This window comes from Chiloscyllium plagiosum, chromosome 14 (assembly GCF_004010195.1).
Source record: "Chiloscyllium plagiosum isolate BGI_BamShark_2017 chromosome 14, ASM401019v2, whole genome shotgun sequence".
Taxonomy (NCBI): domain Eukaryota; kingdom Metazoa; phylum Chordata; class Chondrichthyes; order Orectolobiformes; family Hemiscylliidae; genus Chiloscyllium; species Chiloscyllium plagiosum.
Window position 1 is genome coordinate 10,424,812 of NC_057723.1, and position 19,147 is coordinate 10,443,958.

Here is a 19,147-nt window from a genome sequence, read left to right on the forward strand (position 1 = left end):
GTTATTTTAATGTTTATCAAGGAGAGAGTAATCGACTTGTCTTCGTTCATGGCATAAGTGGGTAAATTGTTTCTTCCTATTCAATAAAAGATTATATTAACAGGATTTTTTACAATTAACCAGCTCTCACCGAGGAGTTGCGTGGAGAGAATAAAGCCTTGCATGGTTACTTGGATAATGCCAACGAACAAGTTCAGGTAATTGTTTGCACAGAGCAATCAATTTCTTTTTACTGTACCTTTCTCATTCTCCCTTGCGTCCTGATTGTGTTGACAGATGATCTGATTGCTGATAATATCCATATCTGACCTCTTTATGTCCTTTTGATTTAGGTTAGATTATTCAGCCATCTATGGCATTAAGCATGATCCTGCATGCAGTTTGTAATATTGTGCTTCCGGTAGGGGTCACTGGGCGGCAATTCTGTCTGAACCCTTTGTTGTCTTGCCTTGGTGTACAATTTGCATAACATTGCCAAGGGATTGAATCTGGGTCTTAACTGTGCTGTGTGGTTCAAATATTCGATCTCTGTATTTGTTAAGCTGCAAGGGAGTCACCCATTTGTTTTTCAAAATCTACAAAAGATAATCATTTGATATTTACTTGTTGCTTTCCATTTTTATTGTTAATGGGTGTGGATGGCCAGGCCAGCATTTAATGTCTATCCATAATTGAGAAGGTGGTGCTAAGCTGCCCCCTTGTACGGCTACAGTCTATCTGGTGCAAGTACATCCACAATGCTTTAGGAAGAGATGTTCCAGAAGTTAAGAGGTTGGAAGGCGCTGTTGATCTTACTGCACTGTATCTTGTAATTTTGTACACATTGCTATAACCACTGTTGGAGTGGAGGGAAATGTTGAAAGTTTCCAGTCCAGCTGGCTGCTTTGTCTTTGATGGTGTTAAATGTCTGGAAATGTCGTTAGAACTACACTAATCCAAACAAGTGAAGATTATTGCAGCATACTCCTGATTTACACCTTTGAGTACGTTTTGTGGAGTTAGGAGGTGAGTTACTCTCTGCAACATTTAAAGTCTCTGACCTGCTATTTTAGCTATAGTATTTATGTAGTACTACTAGTCTAGTTCTGCACCTGGTTAAGGAAAATTCCAGGATGTTGATACTCCAGTGCAATATTCATCACTAATACTACCGTTAAGTGTGAAGAAGAGGTGATTAGATTCTGTCTCGCTGGATTTGGTCATTGCCTGGTACTTGTGTGCCATGAATGTTACTTGCCACTTATCAGTCCAAGCCTAGATGTTATATACATCTTGCTGCATAGGGACACAGTGCTTCAGTATCTGGCAAGTCGTAAATAGGGTTGACTATTGTGCAACTGTCAGTGAATATCTGCCTTTCTGACTTTCTCGTTTGAATATCAATGAATTACCTGAAAGTGATTGGGCCCGGGACACTACCCTGAGGAACTCTGCAGTGCTATTCCGGGACTCGGGTGATTGAACTCTAACCAACATAACTATCATCCTTTTGGGCTAGGTATGACTGCAACCAGTGGAGTGTTTTTTATTCCTTGAATTGCATTGACTCTAATTTTTCCCTGATACCATAATTTGTCAAGCCTCGATGTCAAGGGCAGTCACACTGTTCCCATTTGGATTTGTTTGTCCACCTGTGGACCAAGCTTGTAATAAGTTCAGGCGTTCCCTGGTGGAGTCGAAACAGTGTGTCAGTGAGTGGATTATTGGTGAGCAAGTGCTGCTTCATAATACTGATGATGATTCCTTGCGATTACGTTGTTGATTGAAAGCAGGCCAATCGGGGTGTATACCTGAACAGATTATCCTGCAATTTTTGGGCAGGATGAACCTGGAATATTTTCCATATTGCTGGGTAGATACCAGTTTTGCAGTTGTACCGGAACAGCTTGGCTCGGGGTAAGGCCTGTTCTGGAGCACAAGTCTTCAGGACTTGGTGAAAGTGCCTGTGCTGATGGCTTTTTGTTTTAGTTTCTGTTAAATATTGGTCTGAAAGAGTTTTAGTATTGGAGTATGCCATAAGCATCTCTTTATGATATTATGCAGTCTTGTGCACAGAGCAGCTGAGGATCTTGAAGCAGCGAGACTTAACATTTGCTCCTTTTCAAATCTTGTAACAACATCTGTCATTTCAGCATAATGTGTAATTAGATGCTCATGTGCAGTTAATACTTAGTGCTACTTCCAGTTAGATTAGTAAGTGATTTTCCTCACCCACATTAGACCTTGAAGGCCCTTTTGCGTCCTACCCTTAGAGGATAGTGATAGCGTAGTTGGAATCATAGAGTCATAGAGATGTACAGCATGGAAACAACAGACCCTTTGGTCCAACCCGTCCATTCCGACCAGATATCCCAACCAAATCTAGTCCCACCTGCCAGCACCCGGCCCATATACCTCCAACCCTTCCTATTCATATACCCATCCAAATGCCTCTGAAATGTTGCATTTGTACCAGCCTCCTCCACTTCCTCTGGCAGCCCATTCCATACCCGTACCACCCTCTGTGTGAAAACGTTGCTCCTTAGGTCTCTTTTATATCTTTTTCCCCTCACCCTAAACCTATGCCCTCTAGTTCTGGTCTCCCCAACCCCAGGAAAAAGACTCTGCCTATTTACCTTATCCATGCCCCTCATAATTTTGTAAACCTTTGAGGTCACCCCTCAGCATTCGACGCTCCAGGGAAAACAGCCCCAGCCTGTTCAGACTCTCTCTATAGCTCAAATCCTCCAACCCTGCCAACATCCTTGTAAATCTTTCTGAACCCTTTCAAGTTTCATAATATCTTTCCGATAGGAAGGAGACCAGAATTGCATGCAATATTCCACCAGTGGCCTAACCAATGGCCTGTATAGCCGCAACATGACCTCCCAACTCCTGTACTCAATATTCTGACCAATAAGGGAAAGCCTTCTTCACTATCCTATCTAACTGTGACTCCACTTTCAAGGAGCTATGAACCTGCACTCCAAGGTCTCTTTGTTCAGCAACACCCCCTAGGACCTTACCATTAAGTGTATACGTCCTGCTAGATACTGAAGTACTGTGTCCTTAAGATTTGCTTTCCCAAAATGCAGCACCTCGCATTTATCTGAATTAAACTCCATCTGCCACTTCTCAGCCCATTGGCCCATCTGGTCAAGATCCTGTTGTAATCTGAGGTTACCTTCTTCGCTGTCCACTACACCTCAGTTTTGGTGTCACCTGCAAACCTAATTGTACCTCTTATGCTCGCATCCAAATCATTTATGTAATGACAAAAAGTAGAGGACCCAGCACCGGATCCTTGTGGCACTCCACTAGTCACAGGTCTCCGGTCTGAAAAACAACCCTCCACCACCACCCTCTGTCTTCTACCTTTGAGCCAGTTCTGTATCCAAATGGCTAGTTCTCCCTGTATTCCATGAGATCTATGAGGAGAAAGTGAGGTCTGCAAATGCTGGAGATCAGAGCTGGAAATGTGTTGCTGGAAAAGCGCAGCAGGTCAGGCAGCATCCAGGGAACAGGAGAATCGACGTTTCGGGCATAAGCCCTTCTTCAGGAAGATCTAACCTTGCTAATCAGTCTCCCATGGGGAACCTTGTTGCACGCCTTCCTGAAGTCCATATAGATCACATGTACTACTCTACCCTTATCAATCCTGTTTGTTACTTCTTCAAAAAAACTCAATCGTTTGTGAGGCATGATTTCCCACGCACAAAGCCCTGTTGACTATCCCTAATCAGTCCTTGCCTTTCCAAATACATGTACATCCTATCCCTCAGGATTCCCTCCAACAACTTGCCCACCACCGAAGTCAGGCTCACTGGTCTATAGTTCCCTGGCTTGTCCTTATCACCCTTCTTAAACAGTGGCATCACGTTTGCCAACCTCCACTCATCTTGACTATTGATGATACAAATATCTCAGCAAGAGGCCCAGCAATCACTTCTCTAGCTTCCCACAGAGTTCTAGGGTACACCTGATCAGGTCCTGGGGATTTATCACCTTTACCCCTTTCAAGACATCCAGCACTTCCTCCTCTGTAATCTGGACATTTTGCAAGATGTCACCATCTATTTCCCTACAGTCTAAATTGCATGAAGACAGCCATCTGTATTGCTGGGAACCTCTGAATGAAACCAAGATGGATCACTGTATTGGCACATCGGTCAAAGATGATTGCAAATGCTTCCTTTTTTTATCTTTAGCTTAAACTAGGATTATCTTCAACTGCTGAAATTTGACAGGAATTACATTATTTGCTTTAATTTATAGGATCTCCAAATGCAGTTAAGTTCCAAAATGAGTGGCTATGAGAGCAAATTGGAGCAGCTGTCCATAGAGACTGAGGACAGGTGCAAGGTAAGGTTTGGTAATTATAATTGGCTACGTTGATCAACAGTGTGCCACCATAAAACTTGAGTTTGTCAGCACTGGAGAGGTGCAGAATTGCTTCATCCATTAAAGCCAGACTGCAAAAGTCATAGCTTAAAGTTCTGTTGACAACTTGGTATGGTCTTGCTGCAACGATGCAAGACCATACTGCTGCAACAATCAACCAACACATGCAGCTGAGTTTGGCTGGTTTGAGCACTCTGGTTTTGAATTCAGAAAACTTTAGATTCAAGGTATGAGTACATAATCTACAATGCTTCTGCAGTATTGCATTACCTTGGATCTCGTCCTTTCAATGGAACGTTCATATTGAGGCCCAGTTTTTAAAATGCCATTGGAAATGGCTTACAATCCTTCCTCTACTAATGCAGGCATAACAGAGAACTTGGTTGCTCTATGTGGGTGCTGTGTGCCCAAATTAACACAACATTTGTCATGTATTATAATTCCAGTGCGCTTTGAAATTATTGCACAAGGATTTCTTTTCAGGCATGCTATTAATTATGTAAGTTAGTTTTTAAAGTAGAATTTGCACTTCAATTTTGATATCTGCTTAAGTTGTATTTTATAATTAGTTTTGAAACCAAAATAATTATCAGGTTTTCATGTTGGTGTTGGAACTGAAATATTAAGTATCTAGCTGGCTTGTGATTGAAGGAAAGTGGTGAGGCAGCCCAGGAAGTGACAGAGCCTTGTTTATAAAGTGCTACATATCAAAATATGGACCCTTCAATTGTCCATGGGCTTAATTTTGTTTGAGAAGTTTTAATGGATAGCTAGATGGATAATTGGCAAAATTAATGTGGTCCAGTCAAACTATTGGCAAGCTTTAAAGTATAGCTTTAAAAACTATGGATGAGCATTTTGTCAGTACAATATATTCCTCTCTGTTGGGGTTATGAGCTGCATAGTTTTATAGGTTCTGCTTCAGCCTTACATTTGAATTCATAAAATGGTAATGATGCAGAACATGGCCATCTAGTTCTCTGTACAAACTAAATCAATTTCCTCTCAAAAGGCACGATTATATTTACCTCCATCACCTTTACGGGCAGTGCATTTCAGAACCTAGAAACTTGCTTTTGTTTCTGTATAACTTTTCTTTTCCTCTTGTTACCTTTTTGGTTCTTTTTCTGATTGGATTTGTATTTGTACTTTGCTTTTGAATGTTGCTGCTGATGGAAACAGACATCTGTGTTCAGATACCTCATGATTTTGAGTACCTCTACCAAACCTCACCTCAACCTTTTCCTTCCAAAGCTGCGCACATCTCCAATCTAAGCTCATAACTCTCTCCTCTCTAGAACTATTCCCAAATTTTTTCTAAACCGTCCAAAGTTTTAATCTTTGCAAATGTGCGATGTGCAGAATCAGGCATGTTAATCCAGATGAGGCCGAATCAGTGTTACATCACCTAGCTTTTATGTTATGTGGCCCTATCTCACTTGCCTTTTTGAGCACTTTTTCAGAGTGCCCTGTTGTCTTCAGTCATTTCAGTGAAATACTCCAGCTCTCTCTGTTTCTGGATCACCTGTAGAATTTTTATTTTATGTTGGTCTCCTTCAATCTTTCAAAATATCCTTCACACTAAAAATCTGTATTCATTTTCCACTGATTCGGCCAATTTATTTTTGTTCTTCGCTAATCTCATTGGCTCATTGACCAATCTTCTTGTGCTTTGGGCAGTTCCAGCTATCTTTAGGCAGAAGGCTGGAAATTGGAGTCTCCATGGTACTTTAAGTTTTCAAAATCAGGAAGGGAATCTAGCTGTCGTGATTTCATGAAGAGTTTGTTGATCAGTGCTTCTGTATGATTACTAAATGGGCAGTATTTCAGAGGAATGTAGGAGCCTCATTCTGTTCAAGGTGCAGCCAATGAGAAAATCTTGATTTTTTTTTTTAACCCAGCCTCTTGCATGTTTTTGAGTGGTGTCAATTGTCTGTCAGCTGGCCCTGTAAATTTCATTCTGTTTCAGGTCTCAATAGTGAAGCAACAAGAGGCAGAAAGAAATCTACTGGTCATACAGAGTCTTCTGAAAAAATCGAATGAAGAGATTGCTGTGCTTCAGGGAAAACTGTAGGTATTTAACAGGTCAAATATTGTTTTTAACCAAACTGTCTGATTCACATGGCAACGATCTGATTATGTTTAATTCTAATTTATTTTAGAATGGCTTTGTATAATCTGTATGGTAACTTCTTGGCTTGATGTGTGTGTGGTCCAGTAGGTCCCCATTTAGAGTTAACTCCGTTAACATTGTTTTGCTTTAATGACATTAAAACAATATTGACAATGGATGTTTAACATTTGAGAGTTGCACACTTTATTGTTTTCCACAGACTTCCTGTTCTGTGCCTTGCCTGCTCACTGGGCCTTTTCCCCAGGCTTCTACTCCCACATGTAATCCAGAAGTCCCTCGGCTTTCTTCTGATTTCCACGCCTAACCTGTCTCTGCCAGTAACATCACGCACTCGCCCTTGCTCCCATTTCCGCCTCCTGTTCTTACCTTTTAAAGTCTACTTCCTGCTTCCATCCTGAGCCTGCACTGAATATGTGGGCTCCATCTAGTGGCAAGGCTTGTTTGGTGCAGGTAGTTCTGGGTTTTTCTGGGCTTTGGCTTGCCCGAAACGTCGATTTTACTGCTCCTCGGATGCTGTCTGAACTGCTGTGCTTTTCCAGAATCTGGTTTCCAGCATCTGCAGTCATTGCTTTTACCTTGCTCATAAATGGAACCGGCTCAGTTAAAACCTTACAGTGCTTTTAAAATTTATCAGCACTATTCATCTTTAGATTGTATTTTCAAACTTATTATACAAGTTGTTTGTTAATGTAAGCATTTGGGAGTGTCTGCCATTTTAATTTGATGTTTTAAAATTGTTTACCGCCGTAAAATCTCTGTACTTTATATTTAGTGATTTATTTGCTCGCTATTTGAACTAGGAATAAAGATAAAGCACATGCAGTATTTCAAGCTGTGCATTTTTTTGTTTGAAGATTGAAGCGACTTTATTGCAGTTTGAGCATTGATTTGTATGGAACCTTGATTCACTTAAAACCATTTCACTTCGTCCTAATTTTCAAGAATGCGGCCACAACTTTAGGTGATGACTTGGTGTAATGACAATATTAAAAATTTGAGATTCATTCACCATACTGTTCAATATCTATTGAAAATGCGCAAATATGGACAGGATCAGGAAGGCCTGTGATGTGTTTGGTTGAATATTTTTTGTATTCATTCATTGATGGGGGCATCTTTGGCTAGGTGAGCATTTATTGCCCATGTTTATAATATTCAGTTACCTTCAGGTGACCATAGAATCAGAACTACACAACCTAAATGTAAGCCTTCAATAGCCAATGGAGAGAGCAACTTGATTCTTATGATTAACAGCTGTATCTGTTGGGGTGCAGTGATATAACCTGCATTTTTCCATCGCTTGCCCATAACAAGCTGTATGTTGTGTCTTTTTAACCTTTTTGTTTGCATTAGGGCTGTAATAGAGCAGGAGAAAGATAAGTTGGAGAAAGATAAATTTGAAACTGAAACAAAGCTGTCCATGTCTTTGGAGGAACTCAGGTACTTCTTCAACTGCTAATGCATAATTAGTAAATTTCTTTGTCACTTCAAATCAGAGCATGTGTATTTCATATGTTTTAAAACTGCAATTTGAAATTAAAATTAAATAGAATGTGTCAGTACTGGGTTTAATCTACTAAAAAAGAGTAGGTTTTAATGAATGCAGAGAAGTGATTCAGTTCGGTGTATGTGCAATTGTCTAAATTTGCACGATGACGAAGTGACAAAATGTTACACATTTATTCCTATCTACTTGGTTGATGTTCAATTTTAAGACCAAAGAAGGAAGGTTTATTGGATTGTTTTGGAAAACATTTGGCTGAAAGCACTGTCAAATGACTCTCTCTCTATACTTCAGTTTTTATCCTTTTTAGGAATATGAAAAATTTGCTAAGAATTTCCGTTTGCCTAAATGTAAATAAAAATTTGTGACTGAGTTTGTCCATCTCTCTAAATTTTCTGCTTTCTCCATATCTACTTGAGGTGTGAAATGATTTATATTTGCATTTTTACCTGATAGCTTCTGTCTTTAATTTTATGCTGCATATATTGGTTCCATTGATGCCAGTATCCATCTGGTACATTGATAAAGTAGCCTGAGTGTCAGCATAACCCAATTGAGTCCTAAAATGGCACCAGCACCTGCACCTCAATCCTTGCACTTAATCTCAGTTTCCATTAAATCAAATTGATTAGAAAGGAAAAATTGGCAACTGTGTATCTGCCACAAAGAGGCTCAATAACCCGAACAAGAGCCATTCAGAGGGCCTAACCTTACTTATGCACAGACTGAATCTGACTATTCCACGTGCCCTCTGAACTCCTACTCTTTTAACCAAAAGTGATAAACCCAAGAATTTTCTCATCTATGTAAAATATCAATATCTAAACCAAGGCCAGTTGTATCAAGTGTCTTGAATGTTTGGTAACAGTTCATATTTAACCAAATTCAATCAAGTGTGATTCAGTTAAAAGTAAATTATTTTCTCATTATCTTATAAACAAGTTAGAACATGTGAATTAAGTGTTGACTTGTTTATAAAAATTCAATGTGCATTCAGCAAGATGGTTATGGAATGGACTGGAAATTTATAATTTTGCCTTATTTGAGTGCAAATAATTGTGTAAAAGAAAAACTGTTGCTGTATTGGAATGTCCTTTTTATTCAGTGAGCTAAAAGTGCAGCTTGAAAGATCTAAAGAAGAGATCAGTCAATCAGAGGATCAGCTTCTTCAGAATGAAAAGGAACTACTAAAGCTCAAAAACTGTCTAAAGCAGAATGAGGTGTCTCATTGTGAACAGATAAAAGAAGTTAATGAAAAATATCAGCTACTTGAACAGGAGAAAGGTACTATTATTACAGAACGACTAATGCCTGACACTGAAGGTTATCTGTCTTCACCACTACATTGCTTTTTTTCTGGGCACATCATAAACTCTTAATGAATTGCATTCTCATTGTGCCAAATGTGCATTTGATTAAAATTACAAGAGAAGCATTTCCCAAATTGATAAACCAGGTGCTACCAAAAATCTTAGTAATTTTAACTCCTCTCTGGCAATTGTGTTTTATCTGCCTTTGGAGCATTTTGAGAATGAAATGATATTAAGTCATATTGTACCTAAGTGTGAGAATCGCAAAGAATTGCAGCAAGAATCTGGTTGTGTTTCTGGTTTCTGAAAAAAGTTTGTATTGACACTGTATATTGCCACTTTCCAATAATGAGAGTATCCTTTTAATTGAATTAGATGCAATTTTTCTTTGTTCTCTGCCATCAATGAACTGGTGCTGTTTGACTTCATGATTTCAACTAGCATTCATTTAGTTTATGGGTTTTAAAACCATATCCATCGAGAGTTGGCAGCTGAAGATTGAGATAAGAGTTTTTTTTAAAAATTCCATTAATTTCAAGTCAGCCTACGTATCTGGAACATGCTAATAGTTCAGTGTTAATAACAGAAATAGTATGTGACCTCCATTTTACTGCAGGGAACTCCATTTGTTGCCCACCACAAGGATAGAGCATTTGCTACTGTAATTATTTGATAAATAACTAATTACCTGGCATTTCATTTCCTGCCCTTAATATTTTTCTTTTTCTACAGAAAGAGTAGAGGCAGAACGTAGCAGGATAGAACAAAATTCAACCAAAGAGTTGTCTGAAATGAAGGAAAAATTGAATCAAATGGAACAAGATCTGCAGCAGAAACAAGATGTGCTTTCCTCTGTCAGGCAAGAAAAGGTAGAAGTTATCCAAAACTAGTCTGGCTACACTTGCTTTCTACTATACCTTATGATATATCATACTGAAATCCTGCACCAATAATCACAGTCCTCCTGGTACACTCTCTCATTTTGCTTGTTTTTTTTATTCAGTTCACTTTTCCTTTGTATCGAATGAAGTCAGTCTGGTGCCACTTAGGTGAGGGTGAAGGAACTGTAAGTCATTATGTGATATTGATTCTCGTTCTTGTGTTGGGAGGACAGGTGCAGGTTTTAAACTGATAACGTTGAGTAGTATTAGTTTTCCATGCTATATCAGAGGGGAGGCAATGGCCTTGCAATTGTATCGCTAGACTGTCAATCTAAAAACTCAGGTAACCTGGATTCAAATCCCAACGTGGCAGTTCATGGAATTTTAATTGAATTAAAATCTGGAATTTAAAAATCTAATGGCCAGTTGATCACTGTTGTGGATTGGTAGGGGGGTGCTGGGGTGGGTGGGGAGAGAAAAAAAATTTGGTTCACTTATGGCCTTTCAGGAAAGGAAACTCATCCTTACCTGGTCTGGCCTACATGTGACTCCAGATCCACAGCCATGTGGTCAACTCTTAACTATCCTCTAAAATATCCAAGCAAGCCATTCCGTTCAAAGTCTTAAAAGAACCAATAAATCCGGACAGACTACCTGGCATCAACCTCGCACTGTGAATGTGAATGACAAAAACAATCCTGTTGACCCTGAAAAGTTCTCCTTTACAGTATCTGAGTATTGCCAAAATTGGGACATGTTTCATAGGTCTCTGTAGTCTGCATAAAGTATTTTTCTGTGGATATGACAATGTCCCAGGCACTGCCGTAAACAATCCCTGGCAGGACAGGACCAGCAGATATGACAGCACAATGATGTACATTGGAGATGGAGTTGCCCTGGGAGTCCTCAACGTTTGAGTTCAGACACAAAGAAGATTTTTATTCACCCATGAAATTCAATTGTCACTGCCTAGGCCAGTCTTGTGACACCAAGTCCAAAATGGGCAAGGAAATCTGCTAATTGCCATGAACTGTCCTCCTTCAGCTAATGGATCAGTGCTTTTGTATATTGAACCACACTTGGAGGAAGAAGTATGAATATACTTGACCTAGCGAGTTTTGAGAAGATTTGTAGCTCAGGTTGAGGTTCTGGATATAAGTTTGTTCGCTGAGCTGGAAGGTTTGTTTTCAGATGTTTCATAACTATACTAAGTAACATCAGTGATCCTCTGCTGAGGCATTGTTGTTATGACCCACTTTGTATTTATATGTTTAGGTTTCCTTGGGGTGCTGATGTCATTCCCTGTTCTTTTTCTCAGAGGGTGGTACATGGGGTGCATTTGGACCCTATTTACCACCCTCTGAGGAAAAAGAACAGGAAATGACATTACAGGAAATGGTATCACCAACTCCAGGAAACCTAAACACATCAGTAGAAAGCGGGCCATAACAACAGTGCTTCACTGGAGGATCACTGCTGATGTTACTTAGTATAATGATGAAACGTCTGAAAACAAACCTTCCAGCTCAGCGAGCTAACTTATATCCACATACTTGACCTCCTCACCAGTTTGCCTGCTGCAGATGTATCTATCCATGATAGTATTGGTAAGAATGACCAAATCCAGCCTTTGCATTGGTAATCCCTTCCACCAGTGTTGTTTGGCACCATCCCTGGGATAAATGCAACAGACTTTGAACATATCTAGCTACTCCAGTTTGGGCATCTATGAAGCTATCAGCAGCAGGATCATGTTCCTACAGAGCCCAACATATCTCCTCCTCTACCATTTTACCATCAAGCCAGAGGATTAACCCTGGTTCAATGAAGAATGCAGGGGGTATGCCTGGAGCAGTATCAAGCATGTCTAAAAATGAGATACCAAACTGGTGAAAATTCAGTACTGATCAACTTGTGTGCCAAACAACATAAGCTCTGAAGTCCTATATCCAGTCATAAGTGGTGGTGGTTGAAACTTTATTGCTGGAACAGCACAGCAGGTCAGGCAGCATCCAGGTGGTGGTGAGCAATTAAAACTCACGAGATGCGGCTTTGTAAATGTCTCTATTCTTGATGAATCAGGGGCTCAGTACATCAGTGCAAAAGATAAGGCATTTCCAACAATCTTCAGCCTGAACAAAAAAAAACAGGAAGGTGCAGAGACTTGTTTTATGCATGGAGCTTGTGGGGAGAGCTCTGTCCACATGTTCGTTCAACAACTCTGGGGAAAGTTTTTCTGATTATCCAGAGATTTGAAAGTTGGCCAATAGAGGACTTGAGGCTTTTTTTTTTAGGTTGATGAGAGTTTCAGCTTAGTGTTTGTTTCTTTTTAAAAAGATTTCAAATGTTTAATTTTTTTTTATCTTTTACATGCTTAAATGAAAATTTGTGGGTAAAATGCTTTTCAGGATTGCTTCTTTTTAGGATTAATGTCACTGAAAGCATTCAAGAGACCCTGTGATGGCTAGCTGATTTAGAGAGGTGGTTACACAGCAGGATCAGTCAGATAGATGGGTGACTGTCACAAAAGCTTTGAAGGTAGTACACTCATAGGTGACTTACTGAAAGTGGTTCCAGTAACACACTGCCTTCAAGTTTGAGGTTTATATCTGGTAGATTATGCTTGCATAATCTTCAATACACTTTCTAAGTTTGGATTCTAAAAGCATTGAGTGTCCTCCGACCCCAAGGAAAACAGTCAAGAAGGCAGCTCAGCATCACAGCCTCCAGAATGGTTGTGGAATGGCAATAAATACCCAGCTAGTAACACTGATATCTCTGAACACATTTTAAAGGCAATACTGGAAACAGCAGGGAAATTTTCGATAGTTATTTTGGTTAGTGGTTAGTTATCAATGAATTGATAAATCAAATGTTTCATAATTACTCTTGCTCCAATCTGCTTAGTTTATAAAAATTTATCCGTCCCTTTTCTAGGATCTGTCTGATTCTTTGCGGCAGAAGCTCGAAGCCTTCCGGGAAGAAATGACTAAGGAGAAGCTTCTGCTGGAGGAGGAACTGGAGGCTGCACTAGATGAGCTTGAACAATTGCAGCTGAAGGAGGTGGAGGCTGAGGAACTGGCCAGACGTTTGGAGGATGAGAACGAACTGCGAGCGAGAGAGCTTGCTAGGCTGCAGGAAGAGCTTGCTGAGTCAGTCTACTCATAATCTCATTCCCCATTGATTTAAAGGGAAATGTTGGGTCTACAGTGAAACTTGGAAATTAATAGCACTTAAAAGGACTTAGATCCCTTGGTTATTTTCTAGAGAAAATTGGATTGGCTGTATCTCCCTCATAGTGTTCTTTTATGCCCTTACCTGAGGTTTGTCTAATTCTTGAGTTTGCCAACTGAATGTGATTTCAGTTCATTTTCTGTTCATTTTAGGTTTCCAATTCAATAGCATCCTATCCCATCAAGAGGGAATTTTTCTGATCGTGTGATCTGTTACATTGGTAGTCTGCAAGGTGGTGCTGCTGCTATTGTAGGGTTGCAGTGCTTGGGACATCACAATTAAATTGGGCATTCAATGTCTTGTTACAGCTGTTAATGTTTTCAGTGGGTAGGGTTATTAGTAGCACAAAGTTACCTAACATACTGGTGAAGTTGAGCTGTCAGCTCTAGTTGGAGATATTCCTGGATGTTGGCTGAAATTTCCTGACCATGATACCTGATCATGTAACATCCTATCTTGTGACCTCTACAAATGTTGTTTGATTTAATATTCTACTTTCCTTACCCTGTAATTAAGAATCTATTCATAGTTTTCCACCAGCAAAAGTATCCCAAGAATAAATGGGACGAATCCCATTCATGAATGGGCTAAAAAGGAAATTATTCTCACAACGTATTTATACCATACACCATCTCCTCATTTATCTTTGTTGCTCTGCCCCATCTGTAGCCATCTCTTGTGCTCTGTTTTGCATGGCTGTGAAAACCTATGATTGTGTAGAGAAAGTATTCAGTCCCAGAAAGAGAGAGCAGTATTTAATACACTGCATGTTGGAAAGTGTGATGTTCATAACATAAAGTTTTGATTTCACCTTCTGCCATGCACTCAACTGCATGTATTGTGTATTAAACTGTAAACAGATGGAGTGTTAAAAGTTGCCTATAATTTAGTGGATATTTGTATGTGACTTTAGTTGTGGATACATTTTTGAAGGTGATTATAAAAGATAAGATTTATGGGCATTTAGAGGGGCAAAAATTGATTTAAGATTAGTGCAAGGAAATCATGTCTCTCAAACTTAATTGGGTTTTTTGAGGAAATTAGGTAATGTCTGAAAACGGAACTTCCAGCTCAGCGAGCAAACCTACATCCAGAACCTCAACCTGAGCTACAAATCTTCTCAAAACTCACTATAGGAATGATATTATCAAGCTGGTGAGGGTTCGGGAGAGATTTACCAGCGTTTTGCTGGGTGTGGAAGGTTTGAGTTATAAAGAAAGGCTGGGACTTTTTTCACTGGAGCGTAGGAGGTTTATAAAATAAAGGTGTAGATAAAGTTAATGGTAGTTCTTTTTCCGAGGATCAGGGATTTCAAGACTAGGGGGTATGTTTATAAGGTGAGAGGAGAGACATTTAGAAAATACATGAGGGGCAAAGTTTTTACACAGGGTGGTTTGTGTGTGGAATGAACTTCCTATTAAATAGTGAATGTGGAAACATATTAAAAGACATTTTGATAAATACATGAATAGGAAAGGTTGGAGGGATATGGGCCAGGAAGAGGCAGGTGGGGCAAATTTTAGTTTTGGATTATGTCTGGCATGGACTTATTGGTCCAAAGAGTTAGTTTCCATGCTGTATGACTCTAAGGTGCATTTATCTTTTATGATGCTATAACGTACCACTCTCCCAGGTTGCCAATTATTATTTGAGATTTGAGTGTCGTCTTAATGACACAAAGATTGGTGGAGTAGCAGAAAGCATAAGGGACTGTCAGAGAATACAGGAGGATATAGATAGACTGGAAAGTTGGACAGAAACATGGCAGATGGCTTTCAATCCATACAAATGTGAGGTGATGCATTTAGGCAAGTCTAATTCTAGAGTGAATTGTACAATGAATGGAAGAGCCTTGGGAAAAGCTGATGGGCAGAGAGATCTGAGAGTGCAGGTCCATTGTATCCTGAAGGTTGCTGCACAGGTGGATAGAGTGGTCAAGAAGGCATATAGTATGCTTGCTCGGTAAAAACAAGGGCTGCAGATGCTGGAAACCAGAGTCTAGATTAGAGTGGTGCTAGAAAAGCACAGCAGGTCAGGCAGCATCCGAGGAGCAGGAAAGTGCGTGCTTTTCCAGCACCACTCTAATCTAGACATATAGTATGCTTGCCTTCATTGGACGAGGTATGAGTATAAGAGTTGGCAAATCATGTTAAAATTGTACAGGATATTGGTTCAACCGTACTTAGAATACGGTGTACAGTTCTGGTTGCCACATTACCAAAAGGATGTGGATGTTTTGGAGAGGATGCAGAGAAGGTTTACGAGGATGTTGCTTGGTATGAAAGGTGCTAGCTATGAAGGGAGGTTGAGTAGGTTAGGGTTTATTTTCACGAGAAAAAAGGAAATTGAGGGGGGACCTGATTGAGGTTTACAAAATCATGAAGGGTATAGACAGGGTGGATAGAGACCAGCTTTTTCCCAGGGTGAAGGATTCAATAACGAGAGGTCATGCTTTCAAGATGAGAGGTGGAAAGTTTAAGGGGGATACACGCAGCAAGTACTTCATACAGAGGGTGGTGTGTGTTTGGAACGCGTTGCCAGCAGAGGTGGTAGAGGCAGGCATGGTAGATTCATTTAAGATGCGCCTGGACAGATGCACGAGTAGGTGGAGAGCAGAGGGATACAAATGCTTAGGAATTGACTGACAGGTTTAGACAGTACACTTGGATCAGATTGGGCTTGGAGAGCCGAAGGGCCTGTTCCTGGACTGTACATTTTCTTCTTTGTTCTATCAAAAATTATGCAAATTAAATGCTTCCACTGTACTTTGGCATGATTGTAGCCTTTTTATTTAAAAATTAAAATCCCTACAGTGAATACCTTTTTATGTAATGTCTAGAAACTTGCAGTTTATCAGTTAGTATCCAAACAACTCCAGTTTCTCCATTACAAAAACAAGTTGTTGGAGGAACTCAGCAGGTCTGGCAGCATCTGTGGTGAGAAAGCTTAAGTGTTTTGGGTCCAGTGACCCTTGTTCAGAAGTGGTTTCCCCATATTTGACAGCAGTAAAGACTTGCTAGCTGCAATACCAAGTTAATTCTGGGTGAAAATGTCTTTCCTCAAATTCCCTCTAAATGTTCTTCCTTTCACTTCGCTTCAAAATTATGCTCCCTTGTTATTGATCCTTGGACTAAGGGGAACAGCTGCTTCCACTCTACCTTTCCATGTCCCTCATAATCTTTTAAACCTCTATCAGGTTTCTTCCCACCCCCATCCCCAGCCTTCTTTGCTTCAAAGAAAAGACTCTGGCTTACCCATCCTCTCTCTGGAGCTCATTCCAGAGAGCATCCTGGTGAATCTCCTTTGCAGCCTCTCCAGTACAATCATATTCTTCCTATAAGTAGTGACCAGAAGCAGCATAAACCACCTCATATTTAGACCGGTGTCTAGTTTGACTTCTTTTTCTCTCTTAAAAGGAAAAATGCTGAACTGAAGAAGATTAATGAAAATCACAGCAAAATTGTCAGTCAGTTGCGTGAGGAGCAGAGTAAATCGCTAAGAAAGCTAGGAGATACTGAAGCAGAATTTGAATGGTATGAGAGTATATAAACAGGTATTATGTACACCAAGCGGATGTTCATTCTTGATTGGTACTTAGATTCATAGAGTGATGGAGATGTACAGCATGGAAACAGACCTTTCGGTCCAACCCGTCCATGCCGACCAGATATCCCAACCCAATCTAGTCCCTCCTGCCAGCACCCGGCCCATATCCCTCCAAACCCTTCCTATTCATATACCCATCCAAATGCCTCTTAAATGTTGCAATTGTACCAGCCTCCACCACTTCCTCTGGCAGCTCATTCCACACACGTACCACCCTCTGCGGGGAAAAGTTGCCCCTGTGGTCTCTTTTATATCTTTCATCTCTCCCCTAAACCTATGCCCTCTAGTTCTGGACTTCCCGACCCCAGGGAAAAGACTTTGCCTATTTACCCTAAACATGCCCCTCATAATTTTGTAAACCTCCAAACGGTCACCCCTCCGCCTCCGACGCTCCAGGGAAAACAGCCCCAGCCTGTTCAGCCTCCCCCTGTAGCTCAAATCCTCCAACCCTGGCAACATCCTTGTAAATCTTTTCTGAACCCTTTCACGTTTCACAACATCTTTCCGATAGGAAGGAGACCAGAATTGCATGCAATATTCCAACAGTGGCCTGACCAATGTCCTGTACAGCTGCAACATGACCTCCCAACTCCTGTACTCCATACTCTGACCAATAAAGGAAAGCATACCAAACGCTGCCTTCACTATCCTATCTACCTGTGACTCCACTTTCAAGGAGCTATGAACCTGCACTCCAAGGTCTCTTTTTTTTCAGCAACACTCCTAGGACCTTACCATATGCTGTCCTGCAATTTATTCAGCAAATTTTATGTGCTGTCACGGTGTTTGAATGTCACATTGATTCCCTGTATAAAACTTTTTTTTAAACCGTCACAGCAGAATCTTATTAATTTTAAAACTTTTTTTTTGTTTTTCCATGTGATGAAATTCCTAATGAGTTTCATTTTGTGGTTTGTTGGGAAGTGTAGAATCGTATAACACAAATGAGAGCCTTTTCCCCATCAAGTTTGTACTGCTGATAGTACACTGCTATCTACACTAGTCCCACTTTTCAGTAGTAGTCCGTTAACCTTGAATGTTATGACATTTCCAAGTACTTTTTTAAATGTGGTGAGGTTTTCCACCTTAACTACTTTTCTAGACAGTACATTCCAGGCACCCGCTAGGTGAAAACTATTTTCCTCAAGTGCCATCTTAAACCCCCTGCTTTTCACTTCAAAATTATGGCCCTTTGTTTTGATTCTTTGACAAAGGGGAACAGCTGCTTTTATTTACACTGTATATGCCTCTCATAAGCTTCACCATCTCTATCCCCCCCTTCACCTCCAAAAACGGCCTTCCCTGACCTTCTCTACTCTAAAGTATACAACCTGAGCTTATCCAACCTCTCTTCATAATTGACATTCTCTGTCCCAAGGAACATCTTGGTGGATCTCCTTTGCACCCCCTCCAGTGTAATCACATCTTTCTATAATGTGACTAGATTTGCACACAGTACTGCAACTACTCCATCATGACCTCCCTGCTTTTATAATCTATGCCATGACTGATCAGGGCAAGTGTTCCGTCTGTGCTATTAACCTGACTGCCACCTGCAGAGATTTGTGCACAAGCATCCCAAGATCCCTCTGTTCCTCTGAACTTCCTATTATCCTGTTATTCATGGAGTACTCCTTCGTCTTGTTCCTTCTTCCCTTCTGTATTATAGTGTGCTGAGGAAACGCATTGTGCAGTTTGCAACTGGTGAAATTTTCTGTTGAGGAATACTAACTTTCTGTAACGTTTGTTTAGCTATAAATTATCTGTTACAAAGGAGCTGGGGTGCCTCCAAGACAGCAACTCTACACTGACCAAGCAAGTTGCACAGTTACTCAATGAAGCCAAGGACATGCAGCAGCAGTTAACAGATGTTCAGCTTTCTAAAGAAAAAGCAAAAGAAGAGTACGCAAGGTATACAGTTCAATATTGCCATGGCAATGTTAATTCAGATCCCATAAGTTAAAATTTAAGGATTTCACCAGTCATGTATACCCTGGTATTTGTGCAATGGGCCCATTGATACCTACACATTTCAGTTGAGCTTGTGTAACATTTACACAGCATAAAATATGTAGATATTATCTAATAAATATTGCCA

The 19,147-nt window shown here is 40.3% G+C and overlaps 1 protein-coding gene across 2 annotated transcripts in view; it reads left to right on the top strand.

Annotated features, from left to right (window-relative positions):
• The window catches only part of hmmr (hyaluronan-mediated motility receptor (RHAMM)), a 60,605-nt gene that overhangs the window by 31,723 nt on the left and 9,735 nt on the right, over positions 1–19,147 (top strand). Inside the window, exons 9-17 of one of the 2 annotated variants that reach the window (XM_043703153.1) lie at positions 124–197; positions 4,255–4,341; positions 6,350–6,450; positions 7,868–7,954; positions 9,124–9,302; positions 10,061–10,197; positions 13,147–13,361; positions 16,860–16,976; positions 18,802–18,960. In XM_043703153.1, coding sequence (XP_043559088.1) covers positions 124–197; positions 4,255–4,341; positions 6,350–6,450; positions 7,868–7,954; positions 9,124–9,302; positions 10,061–10,197; positions 13,147–13,361; positions 16,860–16,976; positions 18,802–18,960 — 1,156 coding nt within the window. The remainder of the gene's footprint in view (positions 1–123; positions 198–4,254; positions 4,342–6,349; positions 6,451–7,867; positions 7,955–9,123; positions 9,303–10,060; positions 10,198–13,146; positions 13,362–16,859; positions 16,977–18,801; positions 18,961–19,147) is intronic. The other variant, XM_043703154.1, reaches the window with a different exon arrangement.